Genomic DNA, 26,079 nt, shown 5'->3' with positions numbered 1-26,079 from the left:
AGAGGTAGGGATGTGGTCTATACATTTGAAAGACTTAGGCTTGAACCCCAGCTCTTTTATCACTAGCTGTATTTTCAAAGCCAGTAACTATTTCTCTGAGCTCCAGTTGTTTGAAATAACATATGTTTTACAGCCTTTATGGAGAAGATTAATATAATCATTTATGTAAAGCACCTGGTATAGAACCTGGTACAGAGTAGATTCTCAATATCATTAGTTTTCTTTTCCCTCTGTATTCTGGTGTGTTGCCCAAAAACTTCAGTACCCTCCCCAGCACAGGCCCTTCTTTGCACTTGTCAGTTTCCCTATCACAACTGGAGTCTCTGCTCTCAACCCAGCTAAGACTCCTTGTAGCATCACAGTTGAAGAGAGAACTGCCATCCTGCACTCCACCTGCTGAAACCCTCTTCTGTTTAATCTTGGATGTCCCCTCTACTCCTCTGCTATTAGCTTGCTCTGAAACGTGAGGACCTTCCAAGGAGAGGTCCTCCAAACCCTCCTGCCCACACCAGCTGCTGACTCAATTCCTTGAGTTCGCAAACCCAGGTGGTGTGGCTCCAGCCAGGTCTTGACTCTTCTGGTATGTCTTGTCATGTCTTAACTGTCCAAAAGAGGCAGCAAAAGAGTGCATCTAATTTTAATATCATTTATAGAAAACTCCACATTTATTATACAAAATGGCTACCTTAGGGTATAATTAATCGTGTCACAAGAGTTCCACAGAGGATTTTTTCTCGGAGGACTTTCTCTCCATCTTTTATAAAGGAAGACACATAAATCATTTCGCACTCTAGCCATTAGCTCTAGGCAAGTGATGGTTTTCCTTCTTCCTTATTTTTGAATTTTTACGATTGTGAGCACCAGTGCCTAATAATTTGCTGAGCTTCATTTAGGTTTGAAACAACAGAGTCCCAAGAGGAAATACACGGGTCTCTTACGTTACATTTACAGCCATTAATGAAACCGTATTTTTTCATAATTTGAATAAACTGGAGGTCACTTTGATTTTATGTTCACAGTAGTACTATACGAATTGAGCCTAAATTTAAGAAATTGTGAAAAATCAGTTCCAGGCAGCTAAATCTAACGTGAAAAATATCTTGCATTTTCTTACACACTCTAGTAGGAGCCAATTTCGCGCTCTAAACAGGGAGACACGTGGGGCGTGGTTGTTCGTCTGCGGCTGCGCAGAAGCCCTGCAAGCAGAGCCTGCGGAGGCGGCCGAGCGCAGAGAACGCGCCTGGGCCTCCTGCGCTGCCAACAGGGCTTCTCCTGGAAAATTCCTGAAGCTTGGGAGCCGCGGAGCTGTCACGGACAACGTGCAGATTAGGTGTGTTTGCATGTTTGGGAATGAGGCTGCCGATAACCTGGTTCTTCTGCCAGTGTGGTTTTTCTTCCGTCTTGAAAAACCTTGAGGTAAAGATCAGCGAACAGATCTTTACCTCAGGGATTTGGCGGGTGAGAAAGGATCCTCCGCAGCCTTTTCTTCATTTGAGAGCTGTGTGGAAACGGGTTTTCTCGGATTCTTCATGTAGGATTGGGGAACTGCTTTCTTTTCCAAAGCTCTGACTTCCACCCCGTGATTTATATTCTCCTTTGGTGTAATTTCTAATTTCTTCACATCTCCCACTCCTAGGAGGTTGAGGAAGGGGAGGGGACGGGGTGGCGAAGATTTTTCTAGAAAGTGAGAAATCTAAGAGGCCGTGAAGATTTGTAGGCCAGTCTCTGTCACTTGACTAGTGAGGAGACTGAGCGGTAAAGCGAGTTACAGTAAAGAGGTTATTGTGCAGTGTTAAATTTATTTAAATTTGAAAACTTGGGAAAGACAAAACCATAACGTCAAAAGCCCAATATATTAGGGCTTTGGACCTGGCATAAGAGGCCATTGGGTCCAGCCTTTGATTTTTGGATGAGGAAACAGGCCTTCTGGATCAGAAACAAAGGATTTTTTGAAAATTGGTGGCAAAGCAGTAACCAAAGTTTCAGGTTCTTGTTGGTTCCTCTGGCCCCCAAATCCCAGAGGGATGTGAGAATAACATAAGTAGACCTTAGTGAAGGTACATTCAGTTGATTGTGTTAACAGATAAACACTGAGTGGAAGAATGCTTATTAATTAATAGTGACAAACCTGCTTGCCTCATTCCTCAGTGTTGCTTATTGCACGTGAAAAATATTCTATACATATCCAGCAAAAACCTGCAGGAACACTAAAGGCCCCTTAAAAATTATCTACCCCATTAATCCCTAATTATTTTCCAAAATGGCTGTATCAGTTTACATTCTAACTACCTATGTGTAAGAATCCTTGTTGCTTCATATCTTTGTTAGTTCTTTTTTTTTTTAATTTTAATTTTTGTCACTCTTATTGCAGCTGTTCTCAACAGTTCTATGAGATAATTAAACCTGTAAAACGTGATTCAAGAGATTATTTTCTCATGACTAGTAGCATTCTAGATGCATAGAAGAAAAGCAAACTCATGATATATCGTGGATATCTTAGGGAGGGCTAGGCAAACTGTGATCATGAGCCAAATCTGGCCCTCCACATTTGGAGCCAAGAATAGTTGTGGTTCAAGTGATTGAGAAAAAAAAAAATCAAAGAAAAGTAATACTTGTAACACATGAACATTATATGAAATTCGTATCTTAGTGTACATAAAGTTTTAAGAAATACTGTCACATTCGTTTCCTTATTATCTGTAGCTGCTTTCACACTGCAGTGGCAGAGTTGAGTCGTTGCAACTGAAATTATATGGCTCACAAAGCCTGAAATATTTACTCTCCAGCCTTATACCAAAAAGTTTCCTCACCTTGGTCTAATGGCATTAGAGTTTCATATCCCAGAACCCTAATTAAGAAGGCTCTCATGGGTACAAAATGGTACCTCCTTGTCATCTTAATCTGCATGTAATTTAACTTTTTGAGTGTGTTATAAGTGAGCTTTTAAAAAGTACATAGGATTTTGGCAGGCAGAGATCAGGGTGGTTGTTTCAGATAGAAGAAAATAGTATGGTATGGTAGTGAGGTGAGAAAGTATAGGGTTTCTTTGTTATAGAGGGCAGGATTGACTATGTAATTTACAGGCCCAGTGTGAAATGAAAACATAGAACCTCTTGGTTAAAAATTCACATTCTCAAGAAAGCAATAGGAGAATAATAGCAATAAACCAAGTATAGAATCCTTTTAAGTGTGGGACCCTGTGAGAATACACAGATTGCATGTCAGTGAAGCTGCCCCTGTTAGTGGAAAGTAATTCTGGAAAGGAAACATGGGGCCAGACTTTGGGAAGAGGAGTTTGAATGCTAGGCTAACAAATTTGGATTTAATTTCTTAAGCCTTAGGAAACCATTGAAGTTTTCTGGACAGAAGAGTGATCTAGCTATAATTCAAGTTTTAGGAAAATTATTTGAGAAGAGTTTGTAGAATAGATTTGAAAGGAGGGTTAGGAGGTAATTACAGCAGCTCAGGCATGAGGTAATAAACATGGTACTAATTGAAAAAGGAAAAGAGCTAGATCTAGATTTGGACTCATTCACTTTTTTTTTCATTTATTGTGTAAAGAATACTTAATATAGATCTACCCTCTTAATAAAACTGTAAGTATATATTATAGTGTTGTGTACTCCTATGTGGCACAATAGTAAAGAATCCGCCTGCCAACGCTGGAGACACAAGGGATGTCGGTTCAGTCCTTGGGTTGGGAAGATCCTCTGGAGTAGGAAATGACAACCGACTCCAGTATTCTTGCCTGGAAAATTCCATGAACAGAAAAGTCTGGCAGGCTACGGTCCGTGGGGTTGCAAAGAGTTAGACACGACTGACTGATTGAGCACATACACAGTGTTGTACAGCAGATCTCTAGAGCTTATTCATCCATAGAAGAAAATTACCTGAGTATAATAAAGGCCATAAGTGATGGGCTCACAGCTAGTAACATGCTCAAAGGTGAAAAGGTGAAAATTTTTCCTGTTAAGACCAGGAACAAGGCAGATATGTCCACCTTCACCACTTCCATTCTGCATAGTACTAGAAGTCCTGGCCAGATCAGTTAGGCAAGAAAAAACTGTTAGAACTAATATATCAATTCAGTAAAGTTGCAGAGTACAAAATCCACATATAAAAATCAGTTGCATTTCTGTATACAAACTACATGAAAAGGAAATTAGGAAAATAATCCCATTTATAAAAGCGCAAAAAGAGTAAAATACTTAGGAACACACTTTACTAAGGAGGTGAAAGACTTGTATACTGAAAACTACAGAACATCAATGAAAGAAATGGAAGAAACAAGTAAATGGAATGATATCTTGCGTCCATAGATTGGAAGACTTAATAACTGTTAACATGTCCAGTCTACCAAAAGTAAACCCAATTCATACTCATTCTGTAGGTATATATGCCCTTTGACACCATCCTCTCTCAGCCTGAATTTCCTAATGTAAAATTATATAGTCTTTTCCTTTTCACATTTGTTGTTGAAGAACCAACCAAAACTGAAGTTCAGTGCTCAATTTCTTGTGTTCTCTTTTGAGCATTCCTCGTGTTATAAAATATATACATTTAAATATGTGTATATACACATTCTCATTCCATATATAACTGATCTTTTGTTTTGTGATGGATATGTCTCTACTCTGAGCAGCCTTTAATTTTATTATCAAGTTTGAATCACTTCAGCTTCCTCTCTCTCCTTTTTTCTCTCCAAACTGCCTGTGCTAGAAGGAAAAGCCTAGTTTGTGGATGCCAGTTAAATCAAGTAACAAAATGTTTATAAACTATCTACTGTGGACTAGTATGGAGGAAGAACAAAAATTGAAATATCATTAGAAAAGGCTTCATGGAAATGCTGAGGCATAATCTAAACGACAGCATAACCAGAAGATTTGAACCTTCTAAGGAGTGGAAATAACAGACATGAAATTCTGTTACTTATAAGACATGGGCCAGCTTTCTTTTGAGCACCCAAACTTTCTGTTTAAAAAAATAAAAATTACATGTTTAGAAAAAACAGTCTAATGTGCATTGTGCTTTTTGTTTACCAGTATTTAGCATTTATTGAAGCTTACTATTTAATTATTAATGCAGTACACATTTCAATAATAATTACTACTTATTATGTGCTCTACTGTTTTACATGATTTATGTATAACACATTGATCTTCTTAATAGCCCTGTGGGGCAGGAAATATTATCCTCATTTCAAAGATGAGCAAACTGCAGCATGAAGAAGTTAAGTGATTTTCCCAAGGTCAGATCATTTACCAGTGGTAGGTAGCAGAACCAAGGATTCAAATCAGGCAGCCTGGCTCCAGAGGCCACACTTTTAACCAGTACACTATCTTGCTACTTTATGATCTTACTGAATCCTCACAGGAATGTTGTAAAAGAGGGCGTATTCTCTGCATTTTAAATTAGAGACAGTTGAGGTTTAGAGAGGTTAAGTAACTTGCCCAGGTGCATGTCAACTGGTAAGTGACAGAACCAGCATTTGAACCTAGGTTCTTCCCTGGTCCTTCAGTCTACCTGCAATGCAGGAGACCCAGGTTCAATCCCTGGGTCCAGAAGATCCTCTGGAGAAGGAAATGGCAACTCACTCCAGTATTCTTGCTTGGAGAATTCCATGGACAGAGGAGCCTGGTGGGCTACAGTCCATGGGGTCACAAAGAGTTGGACACGACTCAGTGACTAACACTTTACTTTCACTCCAACCCCAGAATTTGTGCTCTTGACCATTATGTTATACTGCCCTGATGACGACTAAGACAGTCTTTTAAAGTAATTTTTTAAAAATAATTACTTATTTTTGGTTGTGCCGAGTCTTCGTTGCTGCCTGGGCTTTTCTCTAGTTTCAGCAAATGGGAACTACTCTTCATTGCATTGTGTTGCGATGCATGGGCTTTTCACTGTGGTAACTTCTCTTGTCGCCTAGGCTTTAGGGCACATGGGCTTCAGTAGGTGCAGCTCCCAGACTCCAGAGCACAGGCTCAGTAGTTGTGGTGCATGGGCTTAGTTGCTCCACAGCATGTAGGATCTTCCTGGATCAATGCTCAAATCCATGTCTCCTACATTGGCAGGTGGATTCTTTACCACTGAGTCACTAGGGAAGCCCTATCATAGTCTTTATAAAAATAAGCCTAAAACTGCATATTTTAGCCTTTAAAAAATCGAGATGCTCTTGATCCCATTTACTTTGTGTTTTGATTTTATGTTTGAGAATTCCCAGTATCTGTAGCTCCCAAAGCCATACTGGGTAGATCTCCTTGCCAGATAAACATTGAGCTTCTGAGTTTGTCTCAATTTTCAATCCAGAAAGGTATACCTATTTGGGGCTTGCTTTCCTCCTTTAAGAACTCACCTTAGTCCTATCTTCTCCTTACCTCCATGTACATATAATTTATTATTGATATATCCTCATCATGGTAATTTCCGTGTTTTAAGAACATGAAAAAAAGCTGCTTCTAACAGAAATTTAGGAGATTTCTGTTTTGATAATTAGATATCTTCCAATTTCATACTATTGTAAAAGATCTTACCACTTGAAAAAAGATGCTATAGAAGCAAAGATTGTTTCTTAGCCATATAAGCAGTATAGGTTATTTTATCCAGAAGTTCAATGTGTTTTTTCTTTTGGAAAATAATTGGCATGTGGTAACTTGGGGGACCTTTTTCAATGACTGTCAAGTGTTTCAAAAAGGTTATTTTTCACTTTTCATAACGAAAGATTAGCTTTGCTTTCTATGCTTGATTTCAGCTACCTGGCATTAATTTTGGTTTTCATAGCAGCAAGAGTAAGCAACTGGTAATGAAGTAGATAGAATTACTGTAGATTTCAGAGTCCCACCACTGGAAACATTTTGAATAGCTCCAGTGTTGAACACCTGTGCTTCTTTTCTTTGACACACAGAATTTGCTAATTGAAAAATGATACACTTATTATTCAGTTCAGTTCAGTGGCTCAGTCCTGTCGGACTCTTTGTGACCCCATGAACCGCAGCATGCCAGGCCTCCCTGTCCATCACCAACTCCCAGAGTTTACCCAAACTCATGTCCATCGAGTCAGTGATGCCATCCAGCCACCTCATCCTCTGTCTTCTCCTTCTCCTCCTGCCCCCAATCCTTCCCAGCATCAGGGCCTTTTCCAGTGAGTCAACTCTTCACATGAGGTGGCCAAAGTATTGGAGCTTTCAGCTTCAACATCAATCCTTCCAATGAACACCCAGGACTGATCTCCTTTAGGATGAACTGATTGGATCCCCTTGCAGTAAAGGGACTCCCAAGAGTCTTCTCCAACACCACAGTTCAAAAGCATCAATTCTTCGGCGCTCAGCTTTCTTCACAGTCCAACTCTCACATCCATACATGACTACTGGAAAAACCATAGCCTTGACTAGACGGACCTTTGTTGGCAAAGTAATGTCTCTGCTTTTTAATATGCTGTCTAGGTTGGTCATAACTTTCCTTCCAAGGAGTAAGCGTCTTTTAATTTCATGGCTGCAATCACCATCTGTAGTGGTTTTGGAGCCCCCAAAAATAAAGTCTGACACTGTTTCCCCATCTATTTCCCATGAAGTGATGGGACCAGATGCCATGATCTTGGTTTTCTGAATATTGAGCCTTAAGCCAACTTTTTCACTCTCCTCTTTCACTTTCATCAAAAGGCTCTTCAGTTCCTCCTCACTTTCTGCCATAAGGGTGGTGTCATCTGCATATCTGAGGTTATTGATATTTCTCCTGGCAATCTTGATTCCAGCTTGTGTTTCTTCCAGCCTAGCGTTTCTCATGATGTACTCTGCATATAAGTTAAATAAGCAGGATGACAATATACAGCCTTGACATACTCCTTTTCCTATTTGGAATCAGTCTGTTGTTCCATGTCCAGTTGTAACTGTTGCTTCCTGACCTGCATACAGGTTTCTCTAGAGGCAGGTCAGGTGGTCTGGTATTCCCATCTCTTTCAGAATTTTCCACAGTTTGTTGTCATCCACACAGTCAAAGGCTTTGGCATAGTCAATAAAGCAGAGGTAGATGTTTTTCTGGAACTCTCTTGCTTTTTTGATGATCCAGCGGATGTTGGCAATTTGATCTCTGGTTCCTCTGTCTTTTCTAAAACCAGCTTGAACATCTGGAATTTCACGGTTCACATAATGCTGAAGCCTGGCTTGGAGAATTTTGAGCATTACTTTACTAGCATGTGAGATGAGTGCAATTGTGCAGTAGTTTGAGCATTCTTTGGCATTGCCTTTGGGATTGGAATGAAAACTGACCTTTTCCAGTCCTGTGGCCACTGCTGAGTTTTCCATATTTGCTGACATATTGAGTGCAGCACTTTCACAGCAGCATCTTTCAGGATTTGAAAGCTCAACTGGAATTATATGTAGCTATATTGTGGTATAATTGATGTGTAATTAATTGCAGTGTATATGATTTTTTGATACATTTCTACACCTTTGAAATCATCACCACCAATCAATATAATGAATGTAGCCATCATTCCCCAAAGTTTCCTCCTACCCTTTCTAATTCTTCTTCTATCATTACTGCTCCATCATTACCATTCTGTTTTCTGTCACTGTGAGTTAGTTTGCATTTTCCATAGGTTTATACAAAGGGAATCATATAGTAATCTTTTTTTTTTTTGGCTTCTTTCACTCAGCTTAATAATTTTTTAGATCCAGGTTATTGTGTGAATCAGTAGTTCATTCCTTTACATTGCTGAGTAATACTAGAGTATAGATATATTACAATATCCATTTGTCTGCTAAGGGATATTTGAGTTGTTTCTAGTTTTGGGGTATTATGAATAAAGCCTTCATGTTTATCTCATTGTATAGATGCAGGCTTTCTTTTGCCTTTGTAAAAATATCTAGGAGTGAAATGACTGCATTATATGGTAGGCATATGATTAACTTTTAAAGCAATTGCCAAGATCTTTTCCAAACTGATTGTAGCACATATTTTATGAATAGCAGTGTATGAAAGAGTTCCAGTTTCTCTACATCGTAATCAATGCTTGATATTGTTGTTGTTGTTTAGTCACTTAAGTCATGTCTGACTCCTTTGTGAGCCCATGGACTGTAGTTTGCCAGGCTCCTCTGTCCATGAGATTTCCTAGGCAAGAATACTGGAGTCCATTACCATTTCCTTCTTCAGGGGATCTTCCTGATCCAGGGATCAAACCCAAGTCTCCTGCTTGGTGGGTGGATTCTTTACCACTGAGTCACCTGGGAAGCCCTGCCAATTAAACATAGGGATAGGGTAAAGATTTCTCGGATATGCAGGGGGTCAAAGTGTATCTCTATATCTATTGATAAATGTATGTGTCATGCATTCTTTTTTTCAAAAAACAACTAAAGAATGCTTTTGCAAAATGAAAAAAATAAATCAAGGGAAACATAGCTCTAACATAGGAGAGGGGAGAAAGGAATTCCTAGGATGACAGCTAATGAATCAGACCCATATCTCCAGTTTATATTGAAGAGGGTAGGCTAGAGTCTACATGAGTGAGAAGAGATCTCTAGGGGAGAAAAATGTAACTGAGGGAGTATTTGTGTTGGAGCATTTGAAAAAGTACTGAAAGTCTTGTAAAAGTGATTTATTATTTTGTTTTGGCTTGGTTTAAGGAGTTGACAGAAGTATATAATGATGGTAATAATACAATATGTCATATTTATGTTTTCCTATGTATTATGCCATTTGATTTTCTTAACTATTCTGAGATAATAGAAAGCCCAGTGTTATTTTTCTTGTTGTTTGTCATTATATTCCCATGAAAATATGCTCAAAGACATTGAATGATCACAGTAATAGATAGCAAAACTAGATCCCTGGTCTAACTCCTGGTCTTTCTACTACACCATGGGTCTTCTACCCAAAGATCTGAATGTGTGTCTTATATTATTCTCCTAATCTAATTTAATCCGTCTCTGCACCTCAGATCTCTTAACATAAGAAAGGCACATGGCAAAAACCTCCCTCTTCATGGCAGTCAACCAGTAACCCCCTTACTTGTTTTTGCTGCGACCTTTATTTTGCTTCTGATATCTGGACTTACTGTTTGAACTTTCTAAAAGTGCTGGGCACTGTGCTCAGCATTGGGAATACAAAGATGAATAAAACATGGTCCCACTCCTTGAGGAGCTTCCAGTGAGAAGTCTTTTCATTGACAATATAGCTATATAAACAAATATAACTATATTAATGATTGATATAATAAAGATATTTTTGGAGTACTATAGTTCTACAAAAGAGGAAGGTCCTAATTGCTTGTAGAGAATAGGAAAAGCACAAACTGCTTATTATTAAAATTACATAGGAACTGTCAAGGAGAGGAGGGGAGTTTTAGTTAAAAATACGTAAAGGGATGAGATGTGAAAAACATTTTGTTCAGGACTACAAGTTCTTCAGAATAGCTTGAGTATTTGTAATATGTTGAGGAATGGCAGGACATGAGGCTGAATGGGAAAGAATTTGTATACCTTCAGTTTAGACTTTGTTCTGTAAGTCATGGTGAATTACTGAAGGATTTTAATCAGGGAGGAATATGATATTTATGGTTTTGAAAGGTAATTCCATGTATTGCAAAGGCAGTTGTAATTGGAAAAATCTGGGACCAGATCAAATGCCCAATTTAAATCACCAGTGATAGTTGAAGGGTAGCAGAAATGCCACCCCAGAATATGTCTATTTGGCATAAGGATTATTTTGAGCTGATTATTTTTAAAAAGACACAGAAGAAGCTCTGAAAACAGTAGAAGTTACCCTTTCGTGAAGGATATTTACACTTATGAAGGAAATCTTTTGTAGGTGTCTCATCTCTATTCCTGGGAAGGAAGGATGATTCTTTTTTTTTTTTTTTTCAGTTCTAAATTAGTTTATTTATCTATTTTTTAACTTTACAATATTGTATTGGTTTTGCCATACATTGACATGAGTCCACCATGGGTGTACATGTGTTCCCCTTCCAGAACCCCCTTCCCACCTCCCTCCCCATCCCATCCCTCCAGTTCATCCCGGTGCACCAGCCCCGAGCACCATGTATCATGCATCGAACCTGGACTGGCAATTCGTTTCACATATGATAATTTACATGCTTCAATGGCATTCTCCCATATCATCCCACCCTCGCTCTCTCCCATAGAGTCCATAACACTGTTGTGTATATCTGTGTTTCTTTTGCTGTCTCGCAAACAGGGTTATCTTCACCGATTTACTAAATTCCATATATATGTGTTAGTATACTGTATTGGTGTTTTTCTTTTTCTTTTCTTTTTTTATTAATTTATTTATTTTAGTTGGTGGCTAATTACTTTACAATAGTGTAGTGGTTTTTGCCATACATTGATGTGAATCAACCATGGGTTTACATGTGTTCCCCATCCTGGCTTACTTCACTCTGTATAATAGGCTTCAGTTTCATCCACCTCATTAGAACTGACTTGAATGTATTCTTTTTAATGGCTGAGTAATATTCCATTGTGTATATGTACCATAGCTTCCTTATCCATTCATCTGCTGATGGGCATCTAGGATGCTTCCATGTCCTGGCTATTATAAACAGTGCTGCAATGAACATTGGGGTACATGTGTCTCTTTCAATTCTGGTTTCCTCAATATGATGCCCAGCAGTGGGATTGCTGGGTCATACGGCAGTTCTATTTCCAGGTTTTTGAGGTATCTCCACACTGTTCTCCATAGTGGCTGTACTAGTTTGCATTCCCACCAACAGTGTAAGAGGGCTCCCTTTTCTCCACACCCTCTCCAGCATTTATTGCTTGTAGACTTTTGGATAGCAGCCATTCTGATGGGTGTGAAATGGTACCTCACTGTGGTTTTGATTTGCATTTCTCTGATAATGAGTGATGTTGAGCATCTTTTCATGTGTTTGTTAGCTATCTGTATGTCTTTGGAGAAATGTCTGTTTAGTTCTTTGGCCCACTTTTTGATTGGGTCGTTTATTTTTCTGGAATTGAGCTGCAGGAGTTGCTTGTATATTTTTGAGATTAATTCTTTGTCCGTTTCTTCATTTGCTATTGTTTTCTCCCATTCTGAAGGCTGTCTTTTCACCTTGCTTATAGTTTCCTTTGTTGTGCAAAAGCTTTTAATTTTAATTAGGTGCCATTTGTTTATTTTTGCTTTTATTTCCAATATTCTGGAAAGTGGGTCATAGAGGATCCTGCTGTGGATGATTCTAAATCACAAGAAACTCCTATCAGTGGAAATGGCACCAACTTAAATCTGCATAACAAACCTTACCCTTGGTACTGTGCCTTTCCTAATTGTTGTTCAGTTGATAATTCGTGTCTGACTTGGTGAGTCCATGGATTGTAGCCCACCAGGCTCCTCTATCCATGGAATTCTCCAGGCAGGAATACTGGAATGGGTTGCCATTCCCTTCTCCAGGGGATCTTCCTGACCCAGAGATCAAACCATGGTCTCCTGCACTGCAGGCAGATTCTTTACTGTCTGAGCCATCAAGGAGTGAAGTTGCTCAGTCATGTCCGACTCTGCGATCCTGTTGACTGTAGCCTACCAAGCTTTTCCATCCATGGGATTCTTCAGCCAAGAATACTGGAGTGGGGTGCCATTTCCTTCTCCAGGGGATCTTCCCGACCCAGGGTCTCCCACACTGCAGACAGACACTTTACCCTCTAAGCCACCAGGAAAGCCCCTTCCATAACTGGCCTCCCCCACAATGTCTTTCTTTTGTCGTTAACTGAAGATGAGTATAAGTCCTAAATATGAGGAGATATGTTCAAAGATGGAAAGTCTAAGTGCATAGGAATTTTAGTTTTGGGACTTCTCCAGTGGTCTACTGGTTAAGACTCCACGCTTCCACTGCAAGGGGCATGGGTTTGATCCCTCTTCAGGAAAGTGAGATCTTGGATGCTACGTGGCATGGCCAAAAAAAAAGGTTTATTCCAAAACTGTTTTATAGATTAATGCATTTCTAATTTTAAAAAGTCCCTTTAGTAGGGCTTTTCGTTTTGAGTTTCTTTTTTTTCTTTTTTGCATTTTAAATTTAGTTTTATTTAAGTTTAATGTTAATTCCATGCTGTATTTTGAACAATACAGACTCTATATCTGTGGCTCCAGTCAGATATCCAGTAGTAAAAATTAGCTTTAAGATACACACACTGAACAAAAGAGGTTGAGGGAGCTAAGGAGGGGAAGGGGGGAGCCAAAGGGAGAAGGAAGAAGAAACAAACAATTGAACACATATGAAATCTTTTCCATACCACCTTCAATGCTAACCTGCTTCAGAGGGAGAGTAGAAGTAGGTCGGCGTGAGCAACCATGGATTGTTGAACTGTTAACAAGCACCATGCTACATTTCAGCAGAGTTTGAAACACTTTTTACAGCAAAAACATTACAGCAAACTCCCCAAACAATCTTTAACCAACAAGGTTTTTTAAAATAATTGACATGATGACTCTAAAATTTATAGGGATGAAAAATGGATAGCTGCAGCACAACTGAAAAAGAGTTAAGATGGAGAGACTTCCCATAAAGATATCAAGACTTTTAAAAAATCTATGATAATTAAAAAAACAGTATGACATTGATTTAGGAATAAGCAAACTGAGAGACTGAATAGAGTAGAGAACCCAGAAAATAGGTCTGTTAATATAGATACATTGTATTACTAAGGTGGTATTATTAATGACGGGGGGAGAAAGGAGACTGAATACACAGTACTGGGACAACTAGATAGCCATATTTTCAAAAAATGAAATTGGATCTCTACTTAAGACTCTATACAAAAAATCCGGCTGAATAATTAAAGACTTAAATTTGAAAGGCCAAACTAAAAATTTAGAATACAATGAAGGAGAATATTTGACTTTGGAATCGAGAAAGAAAAGAAACAAAAAAGCACTAATCATAAATGAAAAGATTGATAAATTTGACAATATTGAAAATTTTAACTTGTGTGTATCAGATATTACCATAAAGAAGGGGGAAAGACAAGTACAAACTGGGAGAAAATACACACAGCTAATAAAGACTGATTTCCAGAATAAGAAATCCTACAAATGAATGAGAAAAGGAAATCTAATAGAAAAATGGGCAAAACACATAAGCCTGTCACAGAAATGGAAATATAGCTTAAGGGTGTTTAGTCTCAGTTTCAGAAAAGTGCCAAATTTAGACCATAATTAAATTCAGTTTGATGCTACTAGCTTTGCAGTAATTTTCACTTTTATTGCCACCCAACTACCCCAGACATGTATATCTTCAACTTTAGTGCACTGAGCAGAATAACAGAATTCTGTTATTACATCATTTTCTTTTATTATCGGGTTGCTAGTATACTATGCTTTGTTGCTGTGTTATCGTTGCCTAGAATGCTTTTTCTTCCCGTAGTGCAGTAGTTCTTAAAATGTGGTTCCTAGACCAGCATCAGTAAGCATCACCAGTGTACTTTTTAGAAATGCCCCACCCCTGAACTGTCTTTTAAAGGATATTTGTATAGTAAATAATTGTAAGTTAGAGATAGTTACGTTATTTGCCTCTAGAGCAGAGGGCAGGTATGCTTGCAGTCTCTTTAAAAAGGTTGGGGCTTTCTGAGCTCTAACTTCCTTTCCTGTAGTGTAACCCCCTGTGTGTACAGATGGCTCTTGTCTTGTCACCCCGTGGGAATTGCCCTTGGGGAACTGCTAGAAGAAAAGGGTGATACTCCTGTACTGTCCTTTGTGTCTAATCTAAGAGTCTTATGTCTTTCCCTGTACCCATCAAACTCTTGCAGGTTAACTTTTTAGTTTGCAAGTAGGATACAATTTCAGATCTTTCATAGTCCTTGACACATCTTTCTTCTCTAATGCTGTGAAATGGGAACCAATGCTTGTAATAATTGTTACTGGGAAGCATAATATTGAATGAGCTTAACATATAAAATATAATGAGCTTCCCAGGTAGCACCAGAGGTAAAGAACCTGCCTGCTAATGCAGGAGATGTAAGAGACGCAGGTTCGATCCCTAGGTCTGAAAGATCCCCAGAGGGCCTGGCAATCCACTCCACTCTTCTTGCCTGGAGAATCCCATGGAAAGAGGAGCCTGATGGGGGTATAGTCCATGAAGTGAAGTGTTAGTCACTCAGTTGTACCTGACTCTTTGTGACCCCATGGACTGCAGCCCACCAGGCCTCCTCTGTCCATGGGATTTTCCAGGCAAGAATACTGGAGTGGGGAGCCATTTCCTTCTCCAGGGGATCTTTCCGACCCAGGGATTGAACTCCGGTCTCCTGTACTGCAGGCAGATTCTTTACTGACTGAGCTGTAGGGTCACAAAGAGTTGGACACAACTGAAGTGACTTTAACAAAAACAATGTATAACAAGACAGATACTCTTTTGGTGTCAAATTTTGACTGTCAAATATTCTTTAGACTGTCTCCATTACCCTAATTTTATTTCTTTCTGAAATTTACTCATTCATCAAGCAAACATTTCTATGTGTTATTTTTGCTGTTATTTTTCTCAGATTGTTGGCACCACCAGAAGCTGATTTGATCCAAAGAGATGGCTGAAAGTGATGGAAAAGAGAAAATAAAATGGACAACCACCATTATTATTAGCTCATCTCTTAAGGTAAAAGAGGCATTTGGGCCATTGATCTTAAATTAAAAATTAAGCAATAGAACAGTATTTTAAAATACCTTTAGCTTGATTATCCAAAGTTGTGTGAATCAGCAAGTATATAACCTAAAATGTATTTTAAAGATAAATTAGGAAGATCACTGCATCCATTTTCCTACTTCTCTAAATATCTGAAAGTTGGACATTTTCTTAAGTCTTTCTTTTTTTTTCTCACTAAGCCTATTCTAAGAGATGTTAAATTATTCCACAAACAACAATTCATATGCACATACATATTACTTAAGGTTTTTTTGAGAAGTAAACAACAGGAACTGACCTGTCTAGACTTAGTAGCATTGAGAGGAGGCTGTCTCCCTACGGCTTGAAGGGGGAAGGAATGGGAAGTCGAATGCCTGAGGGCAATTGATTAGTGTTTTAACTCTGCAATTAGCAGGATTATCTAACCCCTTCCCTGATGTTTATCTTATGGATACCACCTAGTGTCTAGAATGAGGGGGCAAGAGATGATTCTTCATGGTAAAGAAGAGAGAGGTTAGAATAAGACTTTGAATACGATTTTTTTAAATCTACCCTGTTCTCTCATTGCCTCAAGCTGACCTCTGCTCTGTTGGCTTTAGCCATCTAGCTCTATACCCGTTTTAAGACAGCCTTAAGTTTCATTGGAATTTTTCATGCTTCTTTTTGTTAGATATCTGGAATCCGTGTTTTTCTCTCATATTTCTCGTTTCTTTAGCTTTGCCAGAGTGATTTTAAGAGAGGAAGCCAGTAACCAATACTAATTTGCCAAAAACAACTGCTTTTTATTTATTATGTTTTATCTATCTTATTTTATGCTATTTGTCTCACTTTTCTGTTTTTTTTTTTTTTTTTTTTTTTGCCTCTTTTTGTATTGATTGTTAATATCGTCTCATTTTTTTTTCCTTAACTAGCTTTGGAAGTTATATGTTCTATTTCTGTTTTTTAATAGTTACCCTAGAAAATTTAGTACTCTTGCTTGGAAAATCCCATGGACGGAGGAGCCTGGTAGGCTACAGTCCATGGGGTCGCTAAGAGTCAGACACGACTGCGCGACTTCACTTTCACTTTTCCCTTTCATGCACTGGAGAAGGAAATGGCAACCCACTCCAGTATTCTTGCCTGGAGAATCCTAGGGACGGTGGAGCCTGGTGGGCTGCCTTCTATGGGGTCGCACAGAGTCGGACACAACTGAAGTGACTTAGCAGCAACAGCAGCAGCAGAAAATTTAACATACATACTTAGCCCCTCAAAGTCCAAAGTAAATAATAATTTTTTAGTGTTGTTTTTGTTGTTCAGTCGCTCAGTTGTGTCTGACTCTTTACAACCTCATGGACTGCAGCATGCCAGGCTCCTCTGTTCTCTACTACTTCCCAAAGTTTGCTTAAATTCTTGTCCATAGAGTGGGTGATGCTATCTAACCATCTCATCCTCTGTTGCCCCTTCTCTTTCTGCCCTCAATCTTTCCCAGCATCAGAAATGGTAAGGACCTAACAGAAGCAGAAGAGATTAAGAAGAGATGGCAAGAACATACAGAACTATACAAAAAAGGTCTTAATAACCCAGATAATCACGATGGTGTGGTGACTCACCTAAAGCCAGACATCCTGGAGTGTGAAGTCAGTGAAAGTGAAAGTCGCTCAGTTGTGTCCTACTCTTTGCGACCCCATGGACTATACAGTCCATGGAATTCTCCAAGCCAGAATATTAGAGTGGGTAGCCTTTCCCTTTTCCAGGGGATCTTCCCAACCCAGGTCTCCCTCATTGCAGACAGATTCTTTACCAGTTATGTGACGTCAAATGGGCCTTAAAAAGCATTACTACAAACAAAGCTAGTGGAAGTGATGGAATTCCAGCTGAGCTATTTAAAATCCTAAAAAAAATGATGCTGTTAAAGTGCTGCACTCAATACGTCAGTAAATTTAGAAAACTCATCAGTGGCCATAGGACTGGAAGTGGTCAGTTTTCATTCCAATCCCAAAGAAGGGTAATGCCAAACAATGTTCAAAATACTGTACAAGTGTGCTCGTTTCACATGCTAGCAAGATTATGCTCAAAATCTTTCAAGCTAGGCTTCAGCAGTATGCGATCTAAGAACTTTCAGATGTACAAGATGGATTTCAAAGAGGCAGAGGAACCAGAGATCAAATTGTCAATGTTTGTTGGATCATGGCAAAAGCAAGGGAGTTCCAGAAAAACATCTACTGATGCTTCACTGACTATGCTAAAGACTGACTGTGTGGATCACAACAAACTGTGGAAAATTACTAGAGATGGGAGTACCAGACCACCTTATCTGTCTCCTGAGAAACCTGTATGTGGGTCAAGAAGCAACAGTTAAAACCAGATATGGAACAATGGACTGGTTCCTAATTGGGAAAGGAGTATTACAAGGCTGTATAATGTCATCCTACTTAACCTACATGCACAGTACATCATGCAAAATGCCAGGCTGGGTGAAGCACAAGATGGAATCAAGATTGCCAGGAGAAATATCAACAACCTCAGATACGGAGATGATACCACTCTGATGTCAGAAAGTGAAGAGGAACTAAGGAGCATCTTGATGAGGATGAAAGAAGAGACTGAAAAAGCTGGCCTGAAACTCAACATTAAAAAACAAGATCATGGTATCCAATCTCATCATTTCATGGCAAACAGAAGGGAAAAAAGTGGAAGCAGAGACAGATTTTATTTTCTTAGGCTCCAAAATCACTGCAGTGACTATAGCCATGAAATTAAAAGACACTTGCTTCTTGGAAGGAAAGCTTTGACAAACCTAGACAGCATATTAAAAAGCAAAGACATCACTTTGCCAACAAAGGTCCGTCTAGTCAAAGCTATGGTTTGTCCAGTAGTCATGTATGGATGTGAGTTGGACATAAAGAAGGCTGAGCACTGAAGTATTAATGCTTTTGAATTATGGTACTAGAGAAGGCTCTTGAGAGTCCCTTGGACTGCAAGGAAATCAAATTAGTCAATCCTAAAGGAAATCAACCCTGTAGATTCATTGGAAGGACTGTTGCTGAAGCTAAATCTTCAATACTCTGGCTACCTGATGAAACAGCCAACGTACTGGAAAAGACTCTGATGCTGGAAAAGACTGAGGGCAGAAAGAGAAGGGGTGACAGAGGATGAGATAGTTAGATAGCATCACCCACTCTATGGACAAGAATTTAAGCAAACTTTGGGAAGTAGTAGAGAACAGAGGAGCCTGGCATGCTGCAGTCCATGAGGTTGTAAAGAGTCAGACACAACTGAGCGACTGAACAACAAAAACAACAATAAAAAATTATTATTTACTTTGGACTTTGTGGGGCTAAGTATGTATGTTAAATTTTCTAGGGTAACTATTAAAAAACAGAAATAGAACATATAACTTCCAAAGCTAGTTAAGGAAAAAAAAATGAGACAATATTAACAATCAATACAAAAAGAGGCAAAAAAAAAAAAAGTGAGACAAATAGCATAAAATAAGATAGATAAAACATAATAAATAAATAAAAAGCAGTTGTTTTTGGCAAATTAGTATTGGTTGCTGGCTTCCTCTCTTAAAATCACTCTGGCAAAGCTAAAGAAACGAGAAATATGAGAGAAAAATACGGATTCCAGATATCTAACAAAAAGAAGCATGAAAAATTCCAATGAAACTTAAGGCTGTCTTAAAATGGGTATAGAGCTAGATGGCTAAAGCCAACAGAGCAGAGGGCAGCTTGAGGCAACGAGAGAATAGGGTAGATTTAAAAAAATCGTATTCAGTCTTATTCTAACCTCTCTCTTCTTTACCATGAAGAATCATCTCTTGCCCCCTCCTTTAGGATTGACTGGTTTGATCTGTTACATCCTTTTATATAATTTCTAATTCTTTGCCAAAATTCTCAATCTTGCCTTTTATCTCCTTGAATATAGTAAACAGCTATTTTAAGGTACATATATAACTTTACTGTATGTATGTCCTGTTTCTGTTACTGTTTCTATTACCTGTTGTTTTTCATAGTTCTCTTTTCATGTAATTTTGTCTCTTTATATGTCTGATTATTTTTGATTGTTTGTTGGAATTTGTATTTGAAAAAAAAGTGTTTGTAGAAACTATTTGAGGCCTAGAAAGAGTGTTATATTCTTCTAGAGAAACCTTAATTCTGAGAGAAAATTATACCTTTAATTCTCTAAGCAGGGTTTCCAGATAAAATATAGGACACTCAGTTAAACTTAAAAGTTGCAGGTAAATAATGAATTTAGTTTAAGTTCATCCCAAATATTGCATGGGACATACTTATATTAATACTAAAATATCATGTTTATCTGAAATTGAAATTTAACTGGATGTTCTATATTTTTATTTGCTGATCTGGCAACCCAGCTTCTATTGTATGTAATAAAGGAGCTTATGTCCTGTTCATTTCAATGATACTTGTCCTGTTTGAATTGAGAAAATATTCAGATAATTTTCTTTGTTCTGTAGCTGAAATGAGGAGACCTAATTGAGAAAGGTTGCTCTAGGGAGTGCTTCTGCAAGGTGCTTGGGAGCACTAGTAATACAGTATCATTTTAATCCAATTTTAGGGATTGAAATGGTTTGAAGCTAGGCTGCAGCCCCTATGAGAGCTGTTCCACTTTTGTCAAAAGCTCTCTTCAGCCTCTCATCTGTCTCTTCCTGAATTGACAGACGCCCTCAGGGGAGAAAATGGCCTAAATGCCTATCTTTTATCTTTGAATTTCTGTAAAGGTCTTGGTCTTGTAATTTTGCACTATCCTGCTAGCTCTCTGATGCATTCAAGCAGATTTTTGAAAATTTTCCAGCTTTTCTAGATGCCTTCAGCAGGAGAGTTGGCCTAAATTACTTAATCTGCCATCACTGGAAGCAATGTATAATTTGAAAACAGCAGAAAACTCATGGGAACAGTCTTAATTGAACTCTAGGTCAGGATCTGTTTGAGTAGCATAAAATACTCTATCTTTAGGAAGGAATCAAGTATTTGGTACCTAATTCCAACCTGTGTACTTAAAATACACACAGGCAAATATAAAATAAATGTAAGGGATTTCTATCTACTTGGAGACTAATAAGCTTGAGTTTTAACCAGTCAGTAAATACTATGAACCACTTATATTTTAATGCTTTGCTCAGTCACTTCAGTGGTGTCTGACTCTTTGCAACCCCATGGACCGTATCCCACCAGGCTCCTCTGTCCATGGGATTTTCCTGGCAAGAGTACTGGAGTGGGTTGCTGTGCCCCTCATCCAGGGGATCTTCCTCCTGTGTCTTCTGCATTGCAGGTGGATAATGAATGCTAAGCCACTGGGGAAGTGCTTTAGGTAATACCCTATTGTTAATAGCTTCTTTTATAACTGTACCACTTAAAGATTTGATCATTGAGACACTAAATGTGGTCTATGGAGAAAAAAACTTTAAAAAAAAAGTAAAAATATTTAGTTCTCCTGGAATACACTGTGGGTTTGGAAATGAGTTGTGTTACTACAGCTGTTACTTAAAGAAAAAATTAAGGACAATATGAAAACATTAAGAGCAAACACAAACTTCTTTTTATAAAACAACTTAAAGATGGATTCTGACATGCATTAATGAATAAATAGAAGGTGACGTGTTTCTTAGATGTGGTGTGTTAGATGATTGACAGAACCATGAAGTGCCATAATAGAAGACTACAAAGACACAATCAATTCTCCAGTTCATCTGTTTACAGTTACTTGTAGTAAACTTTTCAAATGTTTTAAGCACTTAGGTGAGTTAGAAAACATGTATGAAGACAATAGGACTTTTGCTTTAAATACTAAGCATCTAATTTCTAGGCCTCAAATATTTCTAATTTCCTATTCTATCCACATAATTATGGGTATGTGAAGAATCCATCTTCAAGTTGCTTTTTAAAAAGAAGTTTGTGTTTGCTCTTATAGTTTAATTCTTTAAAATTGTCCTTAGTTTCCTCCCTAAATAACATAACTAGTATACAACTCATTTCCAAACCCATAGTGTATTTCAGGAGAACTAAATATTTTTATTTTTTTTTAAGTTTTTTTTCTCCATAGAGCACATTTAGTGTCTCAATTATCAAATCTTTAAGTGTACAGTTATAAAAGAAGCTATTAAACTTCACGTTTTTTCATTAGCTTTAATTAAACTATTAAAACATGTCTTAAGTCTGTATTTCTGAAATTTTTTTTTTAAAGAGTTATGAAGTTGCAGCTGCCCTAGAAAATCGAAGCCACAAGGTTCGGTATTCAGATTCAGTGGAAAATGGATCAATTATATTTTCTCTTTCTGGTACAGTATATTTGCTGACTTCCTTGATTTAAGTTTGTTAATAAATATGTGCATGTAAATTCTAATTATTTGGTAGTTCAGTAATGTAGTAATAAGCTTAAGGTGTTATTTTTGGGGAAAGGTGAATGTGTAATAAAACTTTGTTACTCCTGCAAAAGCAGTACATATGGCCAATGACAAAATACATTCCTTTTTAGATTACAGTTGTTGAACTAAAGTTAAATCACTGGAGTCTAGTAGAGGATGGTACAAACTACTTGCTTTGAAACTAACATGAAAGTACAACAAAGCCACCCTCCCTAACAATCAACATTTAAAATATTACTCATATTAACAAAGAGGCTAGCATCATATTGATCAAAACCCATATTCAAAAACAATACAGGATGTAAAGCAATCATCTTTCAATTAAAAAAATTAGGTGGGAAAAAAATATAGGAGAGTGTTTTTCATGATTTTGTACAAGAGTTTACTGAACATAATATAAACAAATACTAACGAAAAGAACCAAATGGGGACAAATGTTCCTGAAATCATAAAACTACACAACTGTGAGTCATAGGCAAAGGAATTAGATTAGGATACGAGAAAACTGGGGACATGGGAAGGGGGCAGCTCTAATTGTGCTTGGAAAATGACAGAAGTGATAAAAAGATGTGGAGGTAAAGGATTTTATTAGAATGGTTATGAATAGACCTGTACTCTAACAGAGATTTTGGAAGACAAGCACTTTCAAAAGCTCCTAGAAATAGACATACAAGCTGAAAATGGTCCAACCTCAAATTCATCCTTCCTGGTTGGATAGAGAGCCCTCTAGAGAGAAGTAAAATATTTTTGGTAAATACCTACTCAATTGTATGCTTTGGTCACTTTATATACATTCTCTTAATTAATCCTTTTAACAAACCTATCAAAGAACTATTATTCCAACCTTACAGATGAGGTAATTTAGATTCAGAAAAGTTATATAAATTTTTAGCATTAAGTTCATTCAATTAGTATAATCACATAGTTATTTACTTCCTGAGATTGTGCCTTCCACTCATCTTTTAAAGACCTAATCAGATTAAGCTTCTCTTCTGGATCATTTTTTTTTTGGGAGATGGGGGGAGGACTGCTGCATGGCGTGCAGGATCTTAGTTCCCCAACCAGGGATCGAACCTGTGCCCTCTGCAGTGGAAGCACTGAGTCCTAACCAATGGACTACCAGGGAAGCCTTCTGGAGCATTCTTATACACTTGATACTGTTTCAGAGACCCTAGATATCTGCTCCTGAGTGTGTTAATTTATATAATGGTTTATGTTATGATACAGAAGATTCTCCAAGAAATAACTAAAAGCTTGCTTAAAACTACTTTAGTTGATTTCCAGCTTTTAAAAATTATAACATGAAAAATTAACATGTAACTAAAATTAGGCCTTACATTCATTGTGGATAGTCCTATAAGGCACTATCCACAATAAGGGTTACTGACCCAGAAAGGGTTTTTCTCTTAAATATTTAGATTGTCATCCTTTTATTACAGAGCACTTCAAAGAACTACCTAATTATTTTGCTGTGTAAGACTTTTGTTATAGTGATTTCCATCTGTTATGGGTTTAGGGCCTGGACACTTACAGATATGTTTAACTTATAGTTATTTTTGTTGATTTTACTAAGTTTATAAAAATTTTTATTAATATGACAAAGTGACATTTTATATTATGTTCACATTCCCTAGGAGTTGCATTTTTATTGATGGAGGCTAAAGAATGCTTTATGTCTGCTGAAGAAACATTTCTAGCCAAAATTGAGAAGTTTATTAACATTCACCAAAATAGTTTTTTGGTTCTGTCTGCTGCCCTGCATGGACCTGAAGAATGGAAACTGATGTTCAGGATTCAGCAGAGGTATGGACAGTAACACTACAGACCTGTTTTCCTTAAGTTATTTTATGTACTTCAGTTCTGAATTGTTTCAGGCAAGTGAATTATGTTTTGCCAAAAGATAAACTTTATAATGTTAACCTTTCATTTTTAATACAATGCAGGCCAAAGAGCTATTCTATGAATGAGGGTGACAAGTTTCAGAATGCATGCTGATTTATGGAATTCTTCAGCAAGACTAAATCAGAAGTGAACACTTTTTAGTCAATTAAGTTCTGGTTTTAAAGCCATATTAAATCTTCTGTGGAATAAGGCAGGCATGAATGAATGAATAAACAAATGACAAACAATAAAGGATTTTTGTCTCTTCTTTCCACTTAGGATAACAAATGTAAGTCATATGATCTATTTAACTTAAATGATTTTTTTTCCCCTCAGATTCCTGGGTAGTAAATTACGGATACTTCCAGTACACAACACAGTAAATGCTGTTAATCTTATGTGCACCATAGCTAAGGTAAGTCACCTGAGGAAAATGACATACATACATACACTCTGATAAACATTGAGATTCTTTACTTCAAAATGCATTCCCTATTCAATGGAACTGACAAATATTCTGTTTTCCTTAAAGAAGTTGCTGTTTCCAAACACATGCAACTCTTTCCCAAGCCTGAACTTGGCCTCTCAAGTCTTCTCAATTCTAGTAGCAACTATCAGAATCACTCATTTAGGTCAAAAGAGCATTTGGTCATATATACATTGTGTTGGCCCTATTGGTTACTTAAATCTTCTTTCAAATTCTCAAGTATAAATATTGGTAGTCATGAACTGTCAGAGTGAAAACATGCTATATTATAACTTGACTAGTTTCCAGTTTTCTTTTCATGCTTGTTCTCCATAAAGTGTGCTCCCAACTCCCATAGGCAGAGTTAGGTGTCCCTTACTCTTTTAGTTGGAACAGATCCCTGTTGAAGCGATTCTCAATAGTATTCTACTTTTCTGGTTTGCATGTTTGAAATTCCATAAAGACAAAGATCAGGTATTTTTCTATTATTATTCTGATAACTCATACATCATACTGATTAATACCTGTTGAATAAGTTAGGTATTTTATGATGTGACCCTGTAAAAATACCTTATTTCTTAAATAATGTTGCATGTTTATATCTTTTTCCAGATCACCTCCAAATCCTACATAGATAGCATCTGCTACAGAATGATAACAACTAAAGCTTACATCATTGAGCAAAGTCCTGTGTGGAAAACACTTCAAAAGATAAAACTGAGTAGTGATACATTTAACCCAAATTAGATTATCAACTATAAATGTTCTTTGAGAAGGATATTAAAATAAAATACATATAATTAAAAATGATTTTACTTTCAGAGTTCTGTTAATTCCTTTAATAATGTTCAAAAAATATTGGTACACGTATATAAAACTTAGATTGAAGCTTCTTAATGATACAAATTAAGCTGGAAGAACAAATGTTTAATTGCAAATAAGTATTCAGCATTTTCTAATTAGCCCCTTGGGTTAAAGAAAAAGTCATATATACCTTTTTATAATACAAGCCAGCCACTATTTCTAAAATTAATCTTTACAGATACTTTCACACTGTAACTACTGCTGGAAAGCTGGTGATAGAGAACTCTGCCCTCTAAGACTCCTGAGGCAAGGAAAAAAAGGGAAATTAGGAGTAGTACACAGACTCAGAATTTTTCTCTAAGCTCTTATAGTGCTATGATAGCCAGTTTAACAATAAGAGTTCTAAAATAGCATCTAACTGAAACATAAAGTGTATCAGAATTTTTATAAAATAAACTCACAACTGTATGAATAAAGGTAATTCCAGTACATTTTATGAAATCATAATATAAAGTTATTGATTCGTATTAGATTTTTCAACAGTATATTTAAAATACACATGGGCATTATTTACCATATAGATATCTTTTTAAAAGGAAACAATGCTACTGATCCATAATGTGTCATTGCTGAAACAGGTAAGTAAGAGAAGCTACATTTATTTTCTATCAGTGTGTTTTACAGAAGAACTTCTATAAAGGTATTAAATAAACCATAATGAAAATATAGTGTATTACTAGTTTTTATTTAGGAGATGGAGCTTTCACTTTATCCCATATTTTCCTCAGAGTTAGACTTTGTTTTTGTCTCAATGAGTTCTTCTACTCGAGCCAGAACACTTTCAATCAAATCAAATGTGAAAAGAGCTGAATGTAGGACCTATAATGCCAAGAAAAATTAGTGTTACTAAGGCTGCATTTAAAACAAAGCAAAGCAAAAAAGAGAAAA

At 37.3% G+C, this 26,079-nt stretch overlaps 2 protein-coding genes across 13 annotated transcripts in view; one reads left to right on the top strand and one right to left on the bottom strand.

The window, feature by feature from the left end:
• The first annotated feature begins 1,200 nt into the window (after window positions 1-1,200).
• On the top strand, window positions 1,201-26,079 carry C5H1orf146 (chromosome 5 C1orf146 homolog). The gene is made up of 6 exons (XM_081486391.1): window positions 1,201-1,330; window positions 15,480-15,586; window positions 21,800-21,893; window positions 23,615-23,783; window positions 24,198-24,276; window positions 24,940-26,079. The coding sequence occupies exons 2-6, from the start codon at window positions 15,518-15,520 to the stop codon at window positions 25,072-25,074; spliced, it is 546 nt and encodes a 181-aa protein (XP_081342517.1). The 5' UTR covers window positions 1,201-1,330; window positions 15,480-15,517; the 3' UTR covers window positions 25,075-26,079.
• Window positions 25,152-26,079, bottom strand: part of GLMN (glomulin, FKBP associated protein) — a 46,777-nt gene continuing 45,849 nt past the window's right edge. For all 12 annotated transcript variants that reach the window (XR_014052596.1, XR_014052594.1, XR_014052595.1 and 9 more), the window contains one exon: window positions 25,152-26,010. Coding sequence is in view for 9 of the 12 variants with exons in the window: in XM_081486383.1 (XP_081342509.1) it covers window positions 25,900-26,010 (111 nt within the window). In the remaining 3 variants the exon portion in view is untranslated. The remainder of the gene's footprint in view (window positions 26,011-26,079) is intronic.

This window comes from Giraffa tippelskirchi, chromosome 5, assembly GCF_054371585.1.
Source record: "Giraffa tippelskirchi isolate mGirTip1 chromosome 5, T2T-mGirTip1v1.2.pri, whole genome shotgun sequence".
Classification (NCBI taxonomy): Eukaryota; Metazoa; Chordata; class Mammalia; order Artiodactyla; family Giraffidae; genus Giraffa; species Giraffa tippelskirchi.
This window is presented reverse-complemented; position numbering and strand designations above follow the sequence as displayed.